The sequence below is a fragment of the Thermobia domestica genome, chromosome 11 (assembly GCF_964235325.1).
Source record: "Thermobia domestica chromosome 11, izTheDome1.hap1.1, whole genome shotgun sequence".
NCBI classification, from domain to species: Eukaryota; Metazoa; Arthropoda; class Insecta; order Zygentoma; family Lepismatidae; genus Thermobia; species Thermobia domestica.
The window spans coordinates 189,519,901-189,542,158 of NC_137464.1; the positions used below are offsets into that span (position 1 = coordinate 189,519,901).

At 34.9% G+C, this 22,258-nt stretch overlaps 1 protein-coding gene across 1 annotated transcript in view; it reads left to right on the forward strand.

Moving 5' to 3' along the window:
- Positions 1-20,973, forward strand: part of kl-3 (dynein heavy chain 8, axonemal kl-3) — a 555,080-nt gene extending 534,107 nt beyond the window's left edge. Inside the window, exon 69 of the mRNA XM_081731423.1 lies at positions 20,613-20,973. Coding sequence (XP_081587549.1) covers positions 20,613-20,744 — 132 coding nt within the window. The 3' untranslated portion in view covers positions 20,745-20,973. The remainder of the gene's footprint in view (positions 1-20,612) is intronic.
- Positions 20,974-22,258: the final 1,285 nt, after the last annotated feature.

Consider the following 22,258-nt stretch of genomic DNA (forward strand, 5'->3'; position numbering starts at 1 on the left):
TGATGATTTTTCTGTACGATTCGTTTGTACTGCGTTTGTACCGGGTTGTACCGTAAAAATTTTCGTTTGTACCGGTCTCAAATTCGAAGAAATCGAAAAATAAAGTGATCCTGCTAAGTTCACGTGAGGTTGGGGATTAGGTTGAGCATTAACTGAGACAGAAACACGGTCAGTGATACTTCTACAGCCCAAAGTCAACAAAACACTGGTCTTGTAAGATCTTGAGGTTAAAATCTACTAAAACAAGAATTGAGCTAGTATCAAACGTTTCAGTTTCAGTAAAACTATTGTTCATTGTGAATAGGATACTAAACAAACAAAATTTTTATTGTATAATATAAATTTGTGATTCCAAATATAAAAATAAGAAAGTAGAGTATTTTTTTGAGTTAAACTGGCAGATAATTGCAAGTAGCCGAGAACGTAATGGGTCGCCCAATTTGAAATTTTGGTAGGAACTTTTGGATCAAACATTGCCCAATCCGCTTCTTGTAGCCCAATCTGCCTACACTGCTGAGAAGGCGCACGAATCATTGAAACCACCTTTCCAAAAAAAGCAACTGGTTGGACCACGAAGATCGAGAAGCAAGAGGCGATTCGCGAATTAGCAACATTCAGTTAGAAAAATTTAAGTATAGGTTGGAGGGACCAGTATAAAGAAAAAAAGCTCCAATCTATACTTAATATTGTTACTGACTGTACAAGATTTATATGCTACAAATATTGTCAATCCCAAACTACCGTGTATTCCTCAAAACCCATACTCCTAAAGAAACCTAACTGCCAAAGACCATAACCCTAGAAGAACCACGTCTCCTTAGAAACTACGACTCCTGAAAATACACGAATCACGAAGAAACACGACTCATAAAGTACAGTCGATCATTCCTAGTCAGAGACGACAAACTCACTCATCCAAAAAAGTAGTCAAAAGATTCGGCTCAATCGCAAGCGACACATTATTAATTAATCTTTAAATTCGTACCATAGTTCGACACCTAGCGTTTTAGCAACAGATAATGCAATAGAATATAATGAAAATTGTTTCAAAAACTATTACACGAATGTCTCATTTTGTCTATGCAGAACACTTTCCTTTCCGAGTTTTTGAATTTCACACCGATACAAACGAAACTTTTTACGGTACAATTCGGTACAAACGCACTACAAACGATTTGTGAAGAAAAAATCCTCAGATTTCTAGAAATTTCTTTCCTTGTCCTGATACGTTCACGTGAACGTAGCAGGACCACATTGTTTTCCGATTTTTTCGAATTTCAGACCGGAACAAATGAAAATTTTTAAGGTACAATCCGGTACAAACTCAGCACCAACGATTTGTTAAGGAAAATCTTCAAATTCGTAGAAATTTATCAGTGTTAACGTGAATTTAGAAGGATCATTAATTTTTCGCTTTTGTCGAATTTGAGACCGGTAAAACGAAAATTTTTATGGTACAATCCGGTACAAACGCAGTACAAACGAATCGCACAGAAAAATCATCAAATTTGTAGAAATTTATCAGTGGTCCTGCTAAGTTCACGTGAACTTAGCAGGACCACTTTATTTTTCGATTTTTTCGAATTTGGGACCGGTACAAATGAAAATTTTTACGGTACAATCCGGTACAAACGCAGTACAAATGAATCGTACAGAAAAATCATCAAATTTGTAGAAATTTATCAGTGGTCCTGCTACGGTCACGTGAACGTAGCAGGACCACTTTATTTTTCGATTTTTTCGAATTTTGGACCGGTACAAACGAAAATTTTTACGGTACAATCCGGTACAAACATAGAACAAACGATTCAAACAGAGAAATCTTAAGAATTGCAGAAATTTGTATTCTGGTCCTGCTATGTTCACGTGAACTTAGCAGGACCACTTTGTTTTTCGATTTTTTCGAATTTGAGACCGGAACAAACGAAAATTTTTACAGTACAATCCGGTACAAACGCAGTACAAACGAATCGTACAGAAAAATCATCAAATTTGTAGAAATTTATCAGTGGTCCTGCTAAGTTCACGTGAACTTAGCAAGACCACTTTATTTTTCGATTTTTTCGAATTTGGGACCGGTACAAACGAAAATTTTTACGGTACAATCCGGTACAAACGTAGAACAAACGATTCAAACAGAGAAATCTTAAGAATTGCAGAAATTTGTATTCTGGTCCTGCTATGTTCACGTGAACTTAGCAGGACCACTTAATTTTTCGATTTTTTCGAATTTGAGGCCGGTACAAACGAAAATTTTTACGGTACAATCCGGTACAAACGCAGTACAAACGAATCGTACAGAAAAATCATCAAATTTGTAGAAATTTATCAGTGGTCCTGCTAAGTTCACGTGAACTTAGCAGGACCACTTTATTTTTCGATTTTTTCGAATTTGAGACCGGTACAAACGAAAATTTTTACGGTACAAACCGGTACAAACGCAGTACAAACGTATGGTGTGCAAACATTTATAATTTTCAAAAGTGGTCCTGCTAAGTTCACACTCTTCAGTTCACGTAAGAAAACAAATAGCTCCAAATAGCTCAGTTAGTTAAAGCAACTAGTCTGTATGCCGAAGGTAGCGGGTTCGAATCCCGATGGAAGTGACGTTATCATTTTTATTATTATAATTATTTTGTTTATTTTTTTATGTGGGAAAGAATCAAATTGTAACATATGTGTAAAATTCATGACGATACCAAAAAAAGAAAAAATGTCGTTGTCGCACTTGCATTAGCATTCCTAATTTTGTTTGCAAAAAGTTTAGTAATTATTTCCCCTGTGCTCACTGCTCACTATACGTAATGCTCGCTGGCGCGTTGTTTCCCAGTAAATGTTAATCCTAATTTGGAGAATTTTATAAAGTTTCACAATATTTCTCACTTGATAGTCTTCTATCTACTTATTTGGATATTTTGATAACAGATTTCCCTATTAAATGTTTAATTTTCCCTAGATGTTTAATTACGGAAAAGTTTTACAATATATTTCTATTAAATTGAACTTGTTTTGAATTTACCACATGAGATAAGTAGCTCGAAGGAGGAAAACTCAAGTAATTGATATTCTACGTAAAAGCAACCTATTGTAGAATGATGATACTTCTTGCCATCAGCACATAGTCTTCACGTTAGAGAGTCAGACAGAAAAAGAATCTGGTTTTTCCTCCCTATGACCACCCATCTTAAACCTCTACATTCCATTGTTCGTCTCACAAAATTTCGGTGCTCCAAAAACATTCATATAATAATAATAATAATAATAATAATAATAATAATAATAATAATAATAATAATAATAATAATAATAATAATAATAATAATAATAATAATAATCCTGAATATGCCATCCTTACATAATGTAAGGATATCTTAGTTTCTTAGTTTAAATCTTAGATATCTTAGTTTAAAATGCTTTCTTTAGTAATTATTTGAACAACCATGTAGGAGGTGCGACGTTTTATTTTGCCCCTCTCATTTCAGTACCCTTCCAACAGAAAGTAATTTCTGATAAGCAGGGTAGACAAAATGAATAAGAAATATATTTACAGCATCCTCTCCCCTTTCATGATTGGAATATCACGTAGCATTTTTTTATTCAACCAAAGATGGCCCTGTGCGGTTAGGGGTAGGTAACTAAAGAAATACCTAATATATAGAGCCCCTTGATTGTAATATTACCGCTTCTTTATTTGTACGAGGGAACCCCAACAAGGTGATAAAAAAAATAGGAAAAGTGTCTATTGAATCCAGTGGCGGATCCAGCACAAACTTCTGGGGGGGTGAAAGATTCTTTTGATGATGTGAAGCTGTCACAAATTACCACTTAACTAAACTAAACATAATAGTGGAGTGAACTGGAACCCAGTCAGTTTAAATTGTAAAAGTTTAATTTTTGGCTTCATATTAAAGTTTTGGTTTCAAATGAGAATTTCAGTCCCAGTGATCAAGGATCAAATCTCGTGGGGCTCTTCAGTGTAGGCTAATACGGGCCCCTTATGAGAAAAGGCAAAAATGTTAAAATGTTTATAACGTTCAAATTTTTCGTCTATTTTAAAGAAATGTTGGGCTTCGTATTAAAGTGTTGGTTCCAAATGACAATTTCAGTCCGATGGAGAATGATCAAATCCTGGAGTCGGGGGGCTCATCAGTATAGTGTGCTACGGCTCCATTATGGGAAAAGGCAAAAATATGAAAATGCTTATAACTTTCGAATTTTTCGTCTATTTTTAAAAAAATATTGGCTTCAAATGACAATTTCAGTCCGTGTGGACAGTTATCAAATCTCGGAGGGCTCTTCGGTGTAGGGTTTCGGCTTCTTTATGGGACAAGATTCACGTAATTGATACTGCAAAATTGTTTTGTATACATTAGTGTAAACTTGCACCATTTGGTTAATTTTACCTCTTATATTTGGCAGATTTCAAATTCCAAGCAATAGTTACTTCTCAAAGCTAAAAGGCACTTACTAGTTTCATTAAAAGGAAATGTCTTTTATGAAAAGTTGTCATGGAGTAGACGAACGAACAGGCACCCAAACATTGGTTGAGTCGGACGGTTGAAACTCGTTAAGCTCACTTGAATTATTATTATTATTATTATTATTATTATTATTATTATTATTATTATTATTATTATTATTATTATTATTATTATTAATAATAATAATAATAATAATAATAATAATAATAATAATAATAATAATAATAATAGAGCATTCATGGGGTCCGTGGCTCGACTCCACTTCGCGCCAAGTGAAATTTGAGGTAGACAAATACCGTGTGCATGGGTATGGGTTTTCTCGGAATTTTCCATTTTCCTCCCACTTTCTTCATTTTATCATTTCATTCATCATCATTCTCCCTTAGCGTAGGTGCATAATCGTGCAACGTTAAACTAGATATTCCATTTAATTTTAATTTCAATAATAATAATAAACAATTAATTCAACTGAAAGGACTGTAATTTATGTTGACGGGAATTATCATAAATATGCAACCATTATAAAAACAATGCTTTGAGTAGAAAGATAATCCTTCCCAAGTGTTTACGAATGCGCACGAGATAAGACATGTCTCGAGAAAGAGACGAGACGCGCTTTGTGACATCCAAAATAACACGTAACAAATGTTTTGGACACGAGATAGCTTTTAAAATGTCTCGTCTTGTCTGGAATGTCTCGAAAACAAAAGTCTAAGTTTTAAAATTATCTTTAAAGATCTATTCTCTCAAAAGTAGCTCTCTGCCTTAAAATTAATAACGGCATTTGTGATTTTTTTTTAAAATAAACAATGTCTAAAGTTAATAGTTAACTTTTCGAAAAGAAGCTTCATTAAGGGTGAACCTGAAAGATGTCCACAAACTTCGGGAGATGATTCATGACATCAAAAGGAGACAAATGGCCCTCTTGCAGTTTTCGAGTTCAGCTTCGTTGTCGAGATACAGGGTTGCCAACTGGTCGTGTTTGAGAAACTCACTGGAAATAAATTCAACTCCAAGGATAAACTACTACAGGTCAATTGACTTATACCATGTTGCAAGGTTAAATATTTGTTTATGAAGTGTGTACAAAATTTGCCAGTGTCTTTTCTGAGAACATCGTCGAGAAAAAGTCACCTCCAAGAATAAACTACCCCTCGTAAATTTTTCTAAGAGAAATATCTGATACTGCAATATAGGGTTGTTAATTAAATATTGATTAATGAAAAATAAACAAAATTGTTAAAACCATTTTGGAGAAAATAGCTTTTTTCGATTTTCGGCTGTTAGTAAACCACACTTATTTTAGGCGGTAGGAAAAAATGGGAAAATCTCCTGTAGGAATACTATGTAAACCCTAAGTTTAAAATTTGGTGTAGATACGTTGAACGGTATGGCCTCTAGGCGAGTGCACAGAAAAGTGTACCGAACGGACGGACCGGAAGGACGGGTATCGAAAAATCACATTTTCGGTATATAGACGCCATGAAGTATGTAAATCCGTTGAAATCTGAATTTGATATACTATTTTCACAATCGCCATATTTTCTTCTCTCTTTTGTCGCTCGAAAAAGAAAAGCCTGAGTTTACCACAAAAAGCTAGGGTGTTTACCAAAAAATATTCAATTACAGGGCCACCGCACTAAACTTTTTCAATTCAATTTCTTAACTGTGTTAGGCCCCAGTTGTTACTGAAGTGTGTATTTGGATACTACGAAAAAAATATCGTATTATTCAAATACATCGAATGTCAGATTATCGAATAAAAACTTCGATTGAAGAAAATCCACACTACAAAACTAACTCACACTTTGAGCACATTTTCATTAGACATATAATAGAGCAATTAATGCAATAATTGTTTATGAAATATGAAAAATCAAATGAGTCATTTTCGAGAAAGTCGTTCAAAAAGAACACGTCAGAAGTAACCTACCTCTTGTGAATTGTTTCGAACAATGAGTTAAGATATACTTTTGCTTATTAATGAAATATTTATTTGCAAAATTTGAACAAAATCGCCTGTCGTTCGAGAAAATTGTTGGGAAAAACCTTGACCCCCAAAATAATCTATCCGTCGTAATTGTTTTTCATAGAAATGACTTATACTAAAATATAGGGTTATTAATGAAATATTTATTTATGAATTATCAATAAAATTGTCCGAGTAATTTTTGAGAAAATCGTGAGGGAAAAATAACTCCCCGAATAAACTATATCTTGAGGATTCTTTCAGGGCAAGCGAGTTATTCCATATTATTAGGTTTTTAATGAAATATTTATTTCTGAGTACGAACAAAATTGCTTGATTCATTTTAGAGAAAACCGTGGAGGAAAAACACCCCCAAGAGTAAACTACTCGTATATTTTTTTTAGGACAAACGAGTTTTGCCATATTGTTCGGTTATTAACGAAATATGTATTTTTGAAATACGAATAAACTCTTTTGAGTCATTTTTGAGAAAATCGCCCAGACAACACACTCTACCAAGAATAAACTACCCCTCGCATTTTTTTAGGACAAACGAGTTATTTATGCCATATTGTTAAGTTATTAATGAAATATTTATTTATGAAATATGAACGAAAACACTTGAGTCCATTTTGAGAAAATCACTGAGAAAAAACTCACCCCTAAGTATAAACTACCCCTTGTAGATTTTTCTCAGATAAATGCCTTATACCACAAAATAGGGTTGCTAATTAAATATTGATTTATAAAAAAGAAAGAAAACAAAATCGTTAGAGCCAGTTATGAGAAAATATATTTTTTCTATTTTCATCGTACAGGAAACTACCCTTGTTTTGGGAGTAGGAGGGAAATAAAAGAAACTATAGGAAATACTATGAAAATCTTAAACTAAAATTTGGTGCAGATAAGTTGAACGGTTGGCCTCTAGGCGAGTGCACAGAAAAGTGTAGCGAGCGGACGGACGAACAGATGGACATGTGTCGAAAAATAACTTTCGGTATTAGGGGATATAATACGTGTAAATTCGTTGAAATCTCAAATTTGATTTTTTTTCGATCATCATACTTTCTTCTCTCATTTGTCACTTCAAAGTAAAATGAACTCAGAACTACAGATAAGAGACACCTACTTTTACACATAGACATTTATTGATTTAAAACTGTTTTAGTTTGTGTCATTTCACTTCCAATTGAAAGGTTTTACCATGACTAACGGAATACCAATGACGAGACAGAAGTTTTGAGGAAGTAAATGCATTCAGAAGTCTAAACTATATTACGCCTATCAGCCTGTTTTTACTTCTGCAATTGTTGACAGTTGTAATTTCGTCCAAACACTACATGAAATAATTCTTGGTTGACGTCATTGTGTTACTATTTTAGTATTGTTCTCTTCAGACTTGGTTGAAGTTTTGTCTTAACGGTTATACATTTTTTCTTTCTTATTTCATCGTTACACATAAGAATAAAATATTCTGGTGAGTGGATAGATTCGAACCTACGAACATTGAGTTTTCATTCTTCCAACACTTTACCAATGGACCAAGCTTTGTCCTCACGTTAACGCACGGTTACAGGGTTTATTACGATTTAAATAAAATGGCTGGCTGTTAGAGTTTCCTGCCCAAATATTTCGATAAAAAATTTTCATTGCTTCGTAGAGCAATGTTTAGATACACATTTTAGGATAGTGCATTTTGGTGTATATAATAATTTCATGCCAGATAAAAGCTAGAAAAGTTTTGATAAAATGTTTCATATGTAGTTCTCAATAATAGGCTTGCTGTTCGGGGTGAAGTTTCAAGGTTCAGCATTGACTAGCAGTTTTTGCTATTAATATCCCTTCTAACAATATTGGCAGTGGACAAAAGTTAGCCCGTGTTGAAGCTTTTTGCTCCTAATTTAATTATTTTACTTTATTATTTAACGAATATATTGAAAATTGTCAGGAGGCACGTATACAGTAATTTATTTCGGAAGGGGCCCGACTTCAATATTAGGATAAATTATAATAACATTTTAAAAGATAATCCCAAAAATTAGGCTAAATTTACAGAAAAGTTGGGATTTCAGAGGGTGTCCGGACCGCCTGTACCCACCCCTAAATGCGTCCTTGTTTGTCAGTAACGTTTCCTCATTTTGAAACCGTCAAAAACTTCGGATATATAAAGAGAAAAGAGTTATTTTCGATAAAATATCACTTCAAGGAGACGCGACAGTTTTATTGCACATGGTGGTATCCAACGTTCACAAGGGCAAGAATTCCTTACCTTTTATTCTTTTGCTATTGTGCTCTATCGAAAGGTTAGGTTTGTAAAATATTACTCTTACAAACAAGCGTGATTGGCAGATAGGAATACTGAACAGAACTCCACAGAAATGCATGCTGAACTTACGTTTATAGATACCCTTTGGTGATTTGGCCTCAAGATCAATCGAGTAATAATTCAGTTCCGTCTCTGTTCTTGAGCCATGTTCGTATTACTTCGAACAGTTTTGCTAATGAAAAGCATGGCTCGTAATATAACAGACTTCTTTCGCGTAAGAAATCGAAACTCAGTTGGTCAGAGCAACTACTCTGTACGAATTAGGTTGTTAGTTAGAGCCCAGTACGAGTAAGGGTTTTTATTACTGTTGATTGTTTTTATCTTTTATAGGTGAGGAAAAATCAAATTGTGACATCGCGATATCAAATGTATTTGGTTAGGTAACTTTGTCTCAGCTAAACTTTAAACATCAGTAACCGTCGAAATTATTTCACTAACCGATCAGTCACTGAACATTTCAAACACGTCAAACCAGTGGCATACTATGAAGGTTAACCTCTTCTCCGCAGTCCTTAGTTATGCGTCCGTACTTTCAGGTGCGTGCCAAGGGCCGAGCGACTTCCCAGGGCGCCAGAGAAAGAGAGGCGCCAAAACGAGTCTCAAAAAGTAAATTTTAGAACGTGTTTTCTACCGACGTTTTTGGTTTATATTCTTGTAAAGTAGTGGCAATTACATAACCATGGAAGAAGAGAGTTTCATAGTAATAAGGGGACTGTATCGAAAAATGTAGAGATGGCATGTAGAATAAAAAGTGGCAGGGGTGTAAGTATTGTTTGTTTGTTTGCTTGAGTTTAGCGTTCCACGGTTATGCCTTAATGGCCAAAGGAGATGCGGATACTAATTATAGTGGAATCTGAACCACTTTTATCGTTCAACAGTAATCCACCGGGAATTGGATCCGGTACCACAGAAGGCAGGCGTCCTAGCCACAAGACCAAGCGGGGGGCGGGGAGTTCGCATTGTTTATAGCGGGCCATATTCTTTGTGAAGTTTTCCTAGGTAATGAATGTCTTTTTGAAAAATGGGTTTAAAATATTAAAAACACTATGATAAAATGTAAAATATAGGCTAGTACTAGGGGGAGGGCGCCAAAAAGTCACTTTGCCCGGGTGAAAATTTGGCCTGGTCCGCCCCTGCGTACTTTCTGTATATTTTTGGCCTTCCAGCTTGTGCGGTCCCAACGCCACAGGGTTGCGGGGGCGCTATTTACGCCTATGCTTCGAACGTAATTCAATAACTGCTTAAGAAATTCTACCATCAGCGTGGAAACGGGAATATATATTTTTCTAATAGTCCCATAGAACTTTCATTCAGAACGCCAGATGCAATTAAGTAGAAGGAGGATCTGATGTTTCCTAAGTAAGTTCCTTTCAGAAAGTTTGCTATTTCTTTAACGGTGATGTAAATAAATATACTCATCGTTATTAGCGCGACACCAAACCATCCTGAACAAATCCCTCTAGAAAACTTTATTCTGCCTAATTTTATAAGCGACTCAACGGTGAAACACTTGTTAACGAAAACAATGCTGTGTATACACTGCCTTGTTTCTGACAAAATATAAAGTGCTTTGTAATCTTTAGACACTTTTCCTATTCTTTTTGTCACCCTTGGTTATGTAGGGTGGCCTCGAACAAATAAAGAAGAGGTAATATTACAGTCAAGGGGCGCAATAAATATATTAGGTATTTCTTTTGATACTTAACCATAACGGCATAGGGTCGTCTTCAGTAGAATAAAAAATGTTACGTGATATTCCATTCACGAAGGAGGAAAGGTTACTTTAAATATATTTCTTATTCATTTTGTCTACTATGCTTGTCAGAAATTATATACTTTCTGTTGGGACGGTGCTGAAAAGAGAGGGGAGAAATAAAACTTCGTGCCCCCTCATACATTTTAAATTTTGTTACATGATTGCTCAAATTATTACTAAACAAAGCACTTTAAACCAAGATATCTAAAGTTACATTATGTAAGGGTGGCATATTCAGGAATAATAATAATAATAATAATAATAATAATAATAATAATAATAATAAATATAAATGTCTTTGGAGAGCCGAAATTATATGACACGAATCATTACATGTAGAGCTTTAAGATGAGTGGTCATAGGAGAGGAAAGAACAGGGTTTTTCTCTGTCTGTCTGATTAACGTAAAGATTATGTGCTGAAGTTAAGAAGCATAATCATTCTACAATAGGTTGCTTTTACGTAGAATATCAGTTACTTCAGTTCTCCTCCTTCGGGCTACTTACCTCATGTGGTAAATTCAAAACAATTTCAATTTAAGACAAATACATGTAAAACTTTTCTGTAATTAAATATATATAGGGGAAATTAAACATTTAATAGGGAAATCTGTTATCAAAGTGTCCAAAAAAGTAGATAGAACACTATCAAGCGAGAAACATTGTGAAACTTTATAAAATTCTCCAAATTAGAATTAACATTTACTGGAAAACATTCGTTATGCACCAGTGAGCATGTAGTGAGTAGTGAGCACAGGGGAAATTATTACGAAACTGTTTGCAAACAAAAATTAGAGACACTAATGCAAGTGCGAGAACGACATTTTCTCTTTTTTGATATCGTCATGAGTTTTACACATATGTTACAATTTGATTTTTTCCCACATAAAAAATAAAATAACCACAGTAATAAAAATTACAACGGCACTTCCATGGGGTTCGAACCCAATACCTTCGGCATACAGACTAGTTGCTTTAACTAACTAAGCTATTTGTTTTCTTACGTGAACTAAACCTGCTCTACGGTAAAGACGATTTTTCATTACGATTGTGCTAAGAATTCGTCTTTTTCCATAGGTAATTTCCACTATTTGCTCTATCTATACGTTAATACTTAGCATAAATTCATATATTTGGAGTTCGCTGATAATGCACGTAATAAGACACATTAGAAATGTTTCGTTAAAAGTTTCGTTTATAGATCTAATCCACGTCTCTCTCAATGACATAGATGTCGCTGCTTCGTGTTGAACTGCAGAATTCCCTCGCATTCTTGAAAATTTCCCACTTTAGCAGAGTTGGTAATTCTCGAGATTTCTGTCGATTTAATGTTTTTTGCTTCTAATTTCTTTATTTTAAGCTAATATCTAACACAAATATTAAAAACGGGTTTGTTATTAACCTGTCCTGCTGGGGAAACCTTCCGAAATTTCGAACATATAAAGAAAATGGAGATATTTTCAAAAAACTTCAGAATAAAGAGACGCGTCATTTATTTTGCTCATGGTAGTACATCTTCGCACACTACGCACTATGCACTAGCAGACTTGTGAACTCGGACCCTTTGACCCACACTGTTTGACGTCAGTTTCGGAAATAAGCGTACTATGAATGCGCACTTGTATCTCTTGGACACGGCCTAAGTTTCGGTCTTCGATTGTCATCACATATCAAACAATAAACAAGTACCCACGAACACCAGGAAAAGTTTGGACTACTGCTAGAGCAGTACTCCCATTTCAATGTTTTATACAAACAGTTTGAAAAGTGGGAATCCTCCTGTATGTGCCTTTCTCACAGACGAAAACAGTTCTGAATTTAGTGTGCATCCCTTGTATTTAGTATCACAGCTGAACTTAATTTTCTCTCGAATGGCACTTAAGATTTCGCTACGTCAAGATCTCTGCACTGACACATAAAGCATTAATAAAACTGTGCAGAATGTCTTTACTAAACACACTTTAGAACAAGATATTCTTGTGGTATGACCTGAGTCTTCGTTGTTTTCTAGGTGCCGGAACATATTGGTCATCGGCGAAACAAGTGTGCCGACACAACAATCAAGAACGTCACATTTTCAGTGGTTGTACTGGAGCACTCTTTTCCTTGCTCTGATGTCCGTAGCTATTCCCTCCATAGAATACACTCTCCATGTCAAGCAGAATGGAACTAGGCAAACGGAAATAAACTACATTCAATTAAATCTCATTTGGATAATTGCCAGACGGCGTCGCATACCAGACGCCGAGATTAAGTGATCCTGAGATCTTCCGTATTGGACATTCATATCTGATGCATTCCTATTTAATGCGTGGCGGTAACCGTTCGTATTACGAAGACTGTATCGTCCTATGAAATATTCGGCATATTCTCGTGGAGGCCCAGAACGCTCAAATCTCATTGAACACTTAGAAATGCCTAAAAATTTTAATATTTTCTGCCTGCTTTCTCCTTCGGCTACCTACTGGTGCTAGTCCGGTTGTTACCATTTATGCAAAAAGAATCTAGCCATTATTAGCCTATTGGTGTGAGAGATTTCCTAGAAATTATACGACCCATATGATTGTACATATATTTCTCATCATCCTTGCAGCTTTCCGTTGTGTGATGACCAGATTTGTGAGCAGTATGCAGTACGTCCTAGGCCTACATGTCCATTGATCATTCGTGTTTATGGGAGTCATACTGTATACTGATTTCTATGGCCATCGCCTTGTTTGTTGCATCAGGATGGCGACAAGCTGGGAAATGTCAGAAATTTGAGAAAACAGAGAAAAGTGAAGGAATTCTGCTAAGAGTCAGGGAAATTTGATTTACATTTAGAACTAAAAAAGTTTAAAGGATTGCAGATATGCTTGAGTACTGATTTTTATTTGGCAACTTCAAACTTAGAAACTTATCTGTGTTTTCAACTAATGATGTATAACAAACTAATGTTCTTCAACTGTGCACATTATCTTTTGCATTTCTTTTGTGCAATGGAATATCATATTTGTGAATCATCCACAAACTGCAGGTGGATTCAGAACGCAGTCGTTAACGACAGACTTTTATTTACGACGGTATTGTTGTATAGAAAGACGATCGAGAAAGTGGGAGATGTGCAGAGCAACCACTTGCTGATAAATTTCCTGCGCACTTTTTAAAAAACATCACTGTTGGTTGAGCGTGGTTTTTCAAATTGCAAAGGTAGAATCGAAAGTAAAGAGGTAAGTCGTGGAATTCGGTGTCCTTTGTATTCAGATTTCCTGTGCAAATAATAATTATGTCAGTTTCCATGTATTTCAAAACCACATTCAATCCTTCCTGGTTGTTAGAGAATTCTTTATCATGGATTCGGGAAGTAACAGGTGACAAATTTTCTGCTCTCTACAACATTTGCTAGAGCATCTTTTGACCGAGTGATATGGTATGGCAGGCGGTAACTAGTCAATGAAAGGTAAGAAGCGTATGCAGATGGCCGTGTTTATCTGAGTATCAAGATAAGTTCATGCCTTTCCGAATATAGTTCATGCCTTTCTGGCTTGGAATGTTATCCTACTTGTACCCATCTGTACAGAACTGAAAGGTTTCTAGTGATGCGTGCTCAAATGTGAAATCTAGGATGCAACTGGGTTCAAGTTCCAGTAATTTAGAAGGACGAAACAAAGTGATTTAGATGGATTCTTAGTAAGAGATAGCATTAGAAGATTAAATTATTGTTTTTAAAGTGTAATGAGCGTTTCGTGAATAGTACCTCGATTTTTATGTAATGTATACTAACCGTTCAAAAGGAGATAATTCTGTTGGCTATGCCTTCGTCTTGTAAGAAGACAGTTGAGAATTTAGTCTGCATCGCCAGTGTTCAGTATTTACTTCTGAAAAAAACTGCTGTTAAGTTTGCCCTCAGCCATGCGATTGATCTTTCGCTATGCCGTGTACTTATCTGCACTGATTCGCAAAACATTATTGAAAGCCTTTAGAATGTATTTAGTAAACACGCCTTCGTGCAAAGCATTCTTCTAAGGTGCAATCAGCTACAGCAACAGGGCCGTGACGTCCTTGTCTGCTGAGTACTAGGATATGTCGGAAGTCGGGAAAACGAAGAAGTCGCGACAGCAGTCCACAACGCCACATTGGAAGATATGCACTGGAGCACACTCTTCTTTTCCTCCAATACATGTACACTCACTTTCAAGAAGCTTGGAACCAAGAAATTGACAATAAGTTTATGCGTACTCTTTTGGGTAATTAGCAAACATCGTCGCGTACTAGCCACTGTGATGAAGTTATCCTAACTCGCTAATGGGTCAATTTATTTCAAATCACCCAATTAAAAAAAAAAAAATGTTGTTTAACATTTTTTATTTTCCTGATTTTCTTACCATGAGTTCCCTATAGATAGACAGTCACAAAACACTGTTTGAAAAAAAATATATATATGCCGTAGTTTTTTTCTCTGGCAGCCATTTTTAAACTGGCAGTTGAGCAAATTTTAATTCCGTGGTTTCCGGAAAGTTTAATTGCCAAGCTATTTTTAAAGATTTCACAATAATTAAAAAAAAAAACAAAAAAACAGTGGGTTCAGCATGAAATGAAGTTCAGGTATACATTATTTTTTTTTTTCTATTATGTAAGTAAGTCAGTCAAACTCTTTACTGTAAAAACTCGGAAAAAGTGTATCAATCGTTAATTTTGAAGACCATTAGTTTTGTGGAGAAAAGGAGATTTACTAATGATATGTTATTTCTGTGTTGAATATTTATATGACTACCCGTAGTATAAGTTTTAGTCCTGAGAACGCATCTTTTTTTTTTTTTTCTAGAGCTTTCCCAAAATGGCCGAAAGCTTTTTAACATAAATTTTCTCAGGTCAATATCTAAAGAGGGACTGAATAGAAACAACTGTAAATTTTACAGAATGTTCTTTATACAAATAGGAATATCTCACAAAAAGAAAACAAATATGGCTAATCCTCAACTACATTTAAAGTATTAGAGTAGTGAATTTCAGTAAAAACGTTACCCTTCTATACACACATTCACTGCCAAGGTAGCAAACTAGGGCTTGAAATTATTACAATTGACATTGGTCTAATGATGTTTAAATCATTACAGACAATAAGTGATCAAATATTTCTACTTTTAAATAACAATGGGCAGTGCTAAAAATAGGTGGGAGTTGATGATGAGAAGTAGTGGCTTGGAAAAATTGAAGATATACTGTAAGTGAAGAGAATAATGATGTTTTGATGTAGTTCTTTCACCCTTCTGGACCAAGAACTGCCTTTCAACTTCCCAAAAATGATACTGCTTGGGTGTCTGCAAAGGAAATAGTACGAAAAGTGGCTCCATTGGAACTCACAATAGTGCCTGGAGGAACACACAACATAACTGATAAACTATGCAATGAAACATCGTGTTTGTTTAACTCTCTAATGAGAAATGCAGCTGACAAGAAGTTAATTTTAAATATAAATATATAGAGAAACAATATTGTGTGTATACTGTACACAAGTGTAGTACAGTAAAACGTATCGGTAAATTACGTTTAAGAATTAGAACTCTCATCTATTGTTAGCACTGCCCATTATTATTTAAAAGTAGAAATATTTTATCATTTATTGTCTGTAATGATTTAAACATCATTCGACCAATGTCAATTGTAATAATTTCAAGCCCTAGTTTGCTACATTGGCACTGCACGAACGTGTAGAAGGGCAGCGTTTTTACTGAAATTCACTGCTCTATTACTCTCAATATAGTTGAGGGTCAGTCATATTCTTGTGTGTATGTGTGTGTGTGTGTGAGAGAGAGAGAGAGAGAGAGAGAGAAATTCCTATTTGTATAAAGAACAGTCTGTAAAATTTTCAGTTGTTTTCATTCAGTCCCTTTTTAAATATTGACCTGAGAAAATTTACGTTAAAAGGCTTTTGGCCATTTTGGGAAAGCTCTAGAAAAAAAGGAATATCATTACTGAGTTTCCTTTTCTTCATAAAACTAATGGTCTTCAAAATTAACGATTGATACACTTTTTCCGAGTTTTTACAGTAAAGAGTTTGACTGACTTACTTGCATGATAGGAAAAATAAAATAATGTACACCTGAAGTTCATTTCATGCTGAACACACTATTTTTGAATTATTCTGATATCTTTAAAAATAGCTTGGCAATTAAACTTTCCGGAAACCATGCTTTCTTTATTAAAATTTGCTCAACTGTCATTTTAAAAATGGCTGCCAGAAAAAACTATGGTATATATATTTTTTTCAAACAGTGTTTTGTGACTATCTATCTATAGAGAACTCATGATAAAAAAAAACCAAGAAAATAAAAAAAATGTTGGCAATATTGCCTGGGAGATTTGAAATGGATTGACACTAATGTATCTGAGACGCTCACCTAACACATCCTTATTTAGTGCGCCGCGTTAATCGTCCGTAATTTGAAGACTATCGTCCCGCTGAGTATTCGGCACATCCGTGTAGAATGCCCAGAATACTAAGAAATCAAAGGAATACTTTAATAGTGCCTGAAAGTCATAGTCAGGTTTTGAGGGATAATGTGGTCTTTAGCGACTTCATTCTCAGTTTTATTCGGGAAATTGGAGTAGCTAATGCACTTTAAGCATTGCTATTTTTGAATTGTCTTTTTATATATATTTATATTTTGTTCTTTAAAACTTTCTAATTTTTATAGTTTTCTTTATATGTGCTTTAATGTCTTATTTTGTAATACATTGATTTGAAATTTTTTTCAACGTTTTATTATGAATATTTAACGTACAGTCTGTACCGGCCATTGAACTTATCGTGAGGGGGACAAATAGCCTTTCTGCTGACACCCCCATTAAACAACAATGATTCATTCTTTGTCATATATTTTATTTATTCGTTTATCCTATATATGACAGGAATAAATAACCTCGCTGCTGACGTCCCCATTAAACACCTGACAATCAATCAATCAATCAATCAATTATTTTCCTATTTTTGAGTTATGTTCTAATTTTTATTGTTTTTTCGCTTATTCTCTTAATTTGTAGATCTTAGATTTACATTTTCTAGGAATTTTGTTGTGAATTTTTAATAAGTAGCTTGGGTTGGTTATTGGCCTTATTGGACAAATAGCCTCTCTGGTGACATTCCCGTTAAACTTTAAACAATCACCACTTTTCTTTGTTCAATTGAAATGGTTCGTTTTTCTGACGCTTTCCTTTTTACGTGCCTTTTATCTGCTTTACTTTTATTACACTTGTGTGGTATTGTTTTAGTTATTCTTCGTCTTATATGTTTTACATTTCCGGTTAATTATTTTAGTTCTTTCAGGACCTCCGTTCTATGTTTTTCTATTGTGTTAGTGATCTTATAGGCTATTCGTTTGAAACTTCTTTGAAAGTCTTATTTTGATTTTTTTATCTTACAAGGAGACTTACGGAAGTATAACTCACCGATTTAAATGGAACTTTGCAGACTTTGTAGAACATCGAAAAATAATTGAAATATTTTTTTAAACTTCGGCAATGGTACGAATTTAAGGGTAGAAACCACACTTTGAATTGGGGTGGTCTCCAAGCATAGAAAGGGCTGCGGTGGCTCAGTGGTAGAGCGTTCACCTCTGATGCATGGGGTCCTTAGTTCAATTCCACCTGGCGCTAAGTGAGCTTTGCGGTGGATAAACACCGTGTACGTGGGTTTTCTCTGGGTTCTCCCGTTTCCTTCCACTTTCTGCATTCGACTGTTTCATTCATTTCTCATCATCGCAGGCTGCTTTAGCCTAGCCGGCATAATCGTTGGGCGTAAAACTTAAATATTTCATTTCATTTCATTTTCCAAGCATAAACAGAAGAGTACAATCATTTAATCATTTAATGCACAAGAGAACACACTGCTATGGAGGTTTTAGGACAGCTGATTCAGAATCTGACGTCAAAATTACAAAATTCAAAATGGCATATCCAATATGGTGATTACAATTACAAAAAAAAAAAAAAATCTTCTGCTTTGAAATGCTCTGCAGTTAGCCAAAAACAATCATACTTGGTATGGGTTACTGCGAGAAGAATGCAGACCGATTTGAAACCCCTTTCTGTATTAATTTTAAAAGGATGCTTAATCAGGCCGGTAGCCAGCCCAAAAATGTAGGGAAGGGGCCCAGATGAAGTTAGGGGGGCCCGATCCAACCATATTATATTTCATCACCATATTATACATCATTTGCAAGTCTACCGTGAAAATTTTAAGGGGGGCAGCAAAAAATTAGCAGGGTCTGGCCCCCTAGACCCCCCTGGATACGAGCCTGTGCTTAATTAAAGTGAGTCTCTGCCAGGGTTGCCAACTTTTCTTAAGATGAAATCGGGACGAAACAATCAGTGTTGGAGCCCCCTCCCCCTTCCGGAGACGACTACACGTACGGAGAGTCGTTGAGAACAATGTCAAATAATCAGCTAAATAGCACAAACTTGGAGAATGTGGCACCTTATTTTTTTCACCCACTGCTCATCACTAGGTATAAGCAATATATGCAACAAATTCAAACCAAAACAACTGCAATTTATTTAATCTAAATAAAGTTTAGAGAGAAAACTATATAGATTTTTTTTATCACAAGTAAGTCAATATCATTGTTAAGGAATTACTGACAAAAAAGATTACTAAAATCAAGTCTTGTTCTTTGGCTATCATCACGCAACAAATTCAAACCGAAAGAATTGTAATTTATTTAACATAAACAACGTTTACAAAGAAAGTTATATAGAATTGATTCTATATATAAAACTGTGCGTGTAAAAGAATAAGTTATTCCTTTGTAAAAATGACACAGTAAAATATTAATTAACTTTGAAAATCGACGTCCCGACGAGTGTCCGGTTGGGACGCGGGACAAATAAGTCAGAAATCGATAAAGTCCCGACAGAATCGGGACGGTTGGCAACCCTGGTCTCTGCACCTCTCGCAATTCGGGGTGCTTGTTTAAAGTGAGTCCCCTAGCCTCTCACTATTCGGGATGCTTGTGTAAAATGAACTCCCTCCCCTCTCACTATTTGGGGTGCTTATTTAAAATAAGCCCTCTCGCCTCTTACTAGTCCAGGTGCGTAGTGAATCCTCTCACTGTTCGGGGTGCTTATTAAAAGAGTCCTCTCACCTCTCACTAGTCGGGGTGCTTATTTATAGTGATTTATAGTATATTTCGGTCCCGTGTTAAACCTTGAAGAACGCAATAGGCGCTAAACTGGGATAGAAGTTTTAATTCTGATAATAGAATTTATTCGTACTTTAACTCTGATGCCCGAAATTTTCGTCTTCACTTTCTTTAGCGTTAAAATGGATTGTTGAATGGACTACAAATAAGCACTACGAATAGTGAGAAGCAAGAGGATTCCCTTTAAATAAGCACCCTAATAGTAAGAGAGGAAGGGGACTCGCTAGAAATAAGCACCCCGAATAATGATAAAGGTGCGAAGACGCACTTTAATCAAGCATCCCGTTAAAATAAGTACAGAAAGAAGTTTCAAATCGGTCTGTAATCTTTTCGCGGTAACCCCTGCCAACTATGGTAGTTCTTGGCTAACTGCAGAGCATTTCAAACTAGAAGACATTTTGTAATTGTAATCACCATATTGGATCCGCCATTTTGAATTTTGTAATTTTGACGTCAGATTCTGAATCAGCTGTCCTAAAACCCCTATGGCAGTATGTTTTCGTATACATTAAATGATTGTTTTCTGTCTATGCTTGGGGACCAACCCTAACGTTCAAAGGATGGTTTCTACCCTTAAATCCGCACCATTGCTGAAACAAAAAAAAAAAAAAAAAAAAAAGTCTCGATTATTTTTTTGATCTACAAGTATGCAAAGTATGCAAAGTTACACTTCCATAAGTCTCCTTGTTAGTAGTCTTTTGTAAGATTAATGTAGTGGTATATTCATAGGAGGAATAAATATACTTGGTGCTGATGTGCCAATTAAATACTTTAACATTCCCAGACTCCTCTAGAAATTTCCTAAGATCATTAATCTAATCCGTATATATGTTCTATATTGACCTCTAAAAATATGAACAAGGGTCAGAACTGATAGAAATATGTTTTCTTTTATCTTTACAGTGTCCTGTCTATAAGAAACCAAATCGTACGGACTTAATGTATGTGACTTTCCTTTGGCTTCCTACACCACATGTTCCTGCAGATCATTGGATTCTTCGTGGAGTTGCTCTCCTTTGTGATAATAAGGGATAAATAATTATATGAAACAAGATATTTTCCCTTTTAAAATTAAGGAGGTAATTGTGGCAGAAGAATTTTAAAACTTACGCTGTTTAATCATTGATAGAATTTTTGACAGATGAAGGAACATATTGAATGGGTAATTTTTATATGTAAATTTTGTGTTTTTGCTCAATTTTGACGACTTTTTAAAGAAAATCTTTTTTATATAATAATCGAAGTAAAATGTCCTGAAATGCTAGCTTTTTGCGTTTCTTTTCAAGGCGTTATAGCAACTCAAATGCTTAAATTGAAGGATTCGGGGCAAGATAATGCTATGCCACATTTGAATGATTTCGAGATAACATGTTAATACATTTTCAAAAACTTCCCTGAATAATAGTTTCATTTTCTTCTCGAAATATGATATTATAAACGAAGGTCCCACATTTCTTATACCAATAAAATTTAAATCTGAGTGAATTTAAACGTAAGTTACTAAATAAATGTAGAAATAATTAAAGCGTTGAAAATAGTGGCATAACACTATATTGCTCCTAGACTTTATTATTTATGGAAGATGAGCTAGAGTTAAGATGTGACATGCCACATTAGCATGATTTCGAGAAAAATCGTATTGAAGGAACCAGAAAATTCAATAATTTCCAGTTTAATGCTTTTTCTTTATACAGGGTGTTTCTAAACAAGCCGGGTCAAGGCACTTAGGAACTAGTATGTGCTGTATCCAAATATCCATGTTTCAGAATCCTGCGGTATTTTCGCAACGATTTTTATAGAGGTTGTTGGTTAGTAAATATTACAAATTATATGCCCGTAGATGTATTTTTTGGATAGTGCACATATTAGTTCCTAAGTAAAGTCTTCACCCGACTATGGTAGATCTCGTAGTATAGGAGCTACGAACCTTTAAAGTTCGTTTTTTCATGTGTTCGGCAGCCTATAACTCCGAAACGATGGATTTCTGCTCCAGGTTTGCCTATACTTTTTATCATATTTTGGTGGCAGGAATCATCTCCCAAACGTTGTCGGTGTTGATTTGAAACACCCTGCATATTCTTGATAGGCACTTAAATGTGAATGTTTAAAGTGAAGTAAATATGAAGAAAATAATATGAACAATAAACTATTGTTATAAGTTGAATCAAACCACAGTTTCTATTCTACGTAAGTTCAACAACATATTCAATGTAAAATAATGTTTTCTCTGAACATTACATAGTCTAGTTATTTTTTCATGTAGGCCTATATACTTAACATAAACTTATCTTTCATGTTCATCAATAAAAAAAAATATTAGCGCATTCATATCAAACTTCTTACCGCAAGTTTAATGTAATACCAAATTTGTTGTACGTAGTTAAAATGATTTGTTAAAGAATATGAGCTAATGTTTTCAAGAAATACTAAGTCATATTCTTCAACTACCTCGTAACCAAGTTTACGAGAAATGCGGTTAACTCTGAAATATGTTATTTTAATGGCATGAACGGAGTATTCCGTACACTAAGTTTAAACTAGCTTGAAGG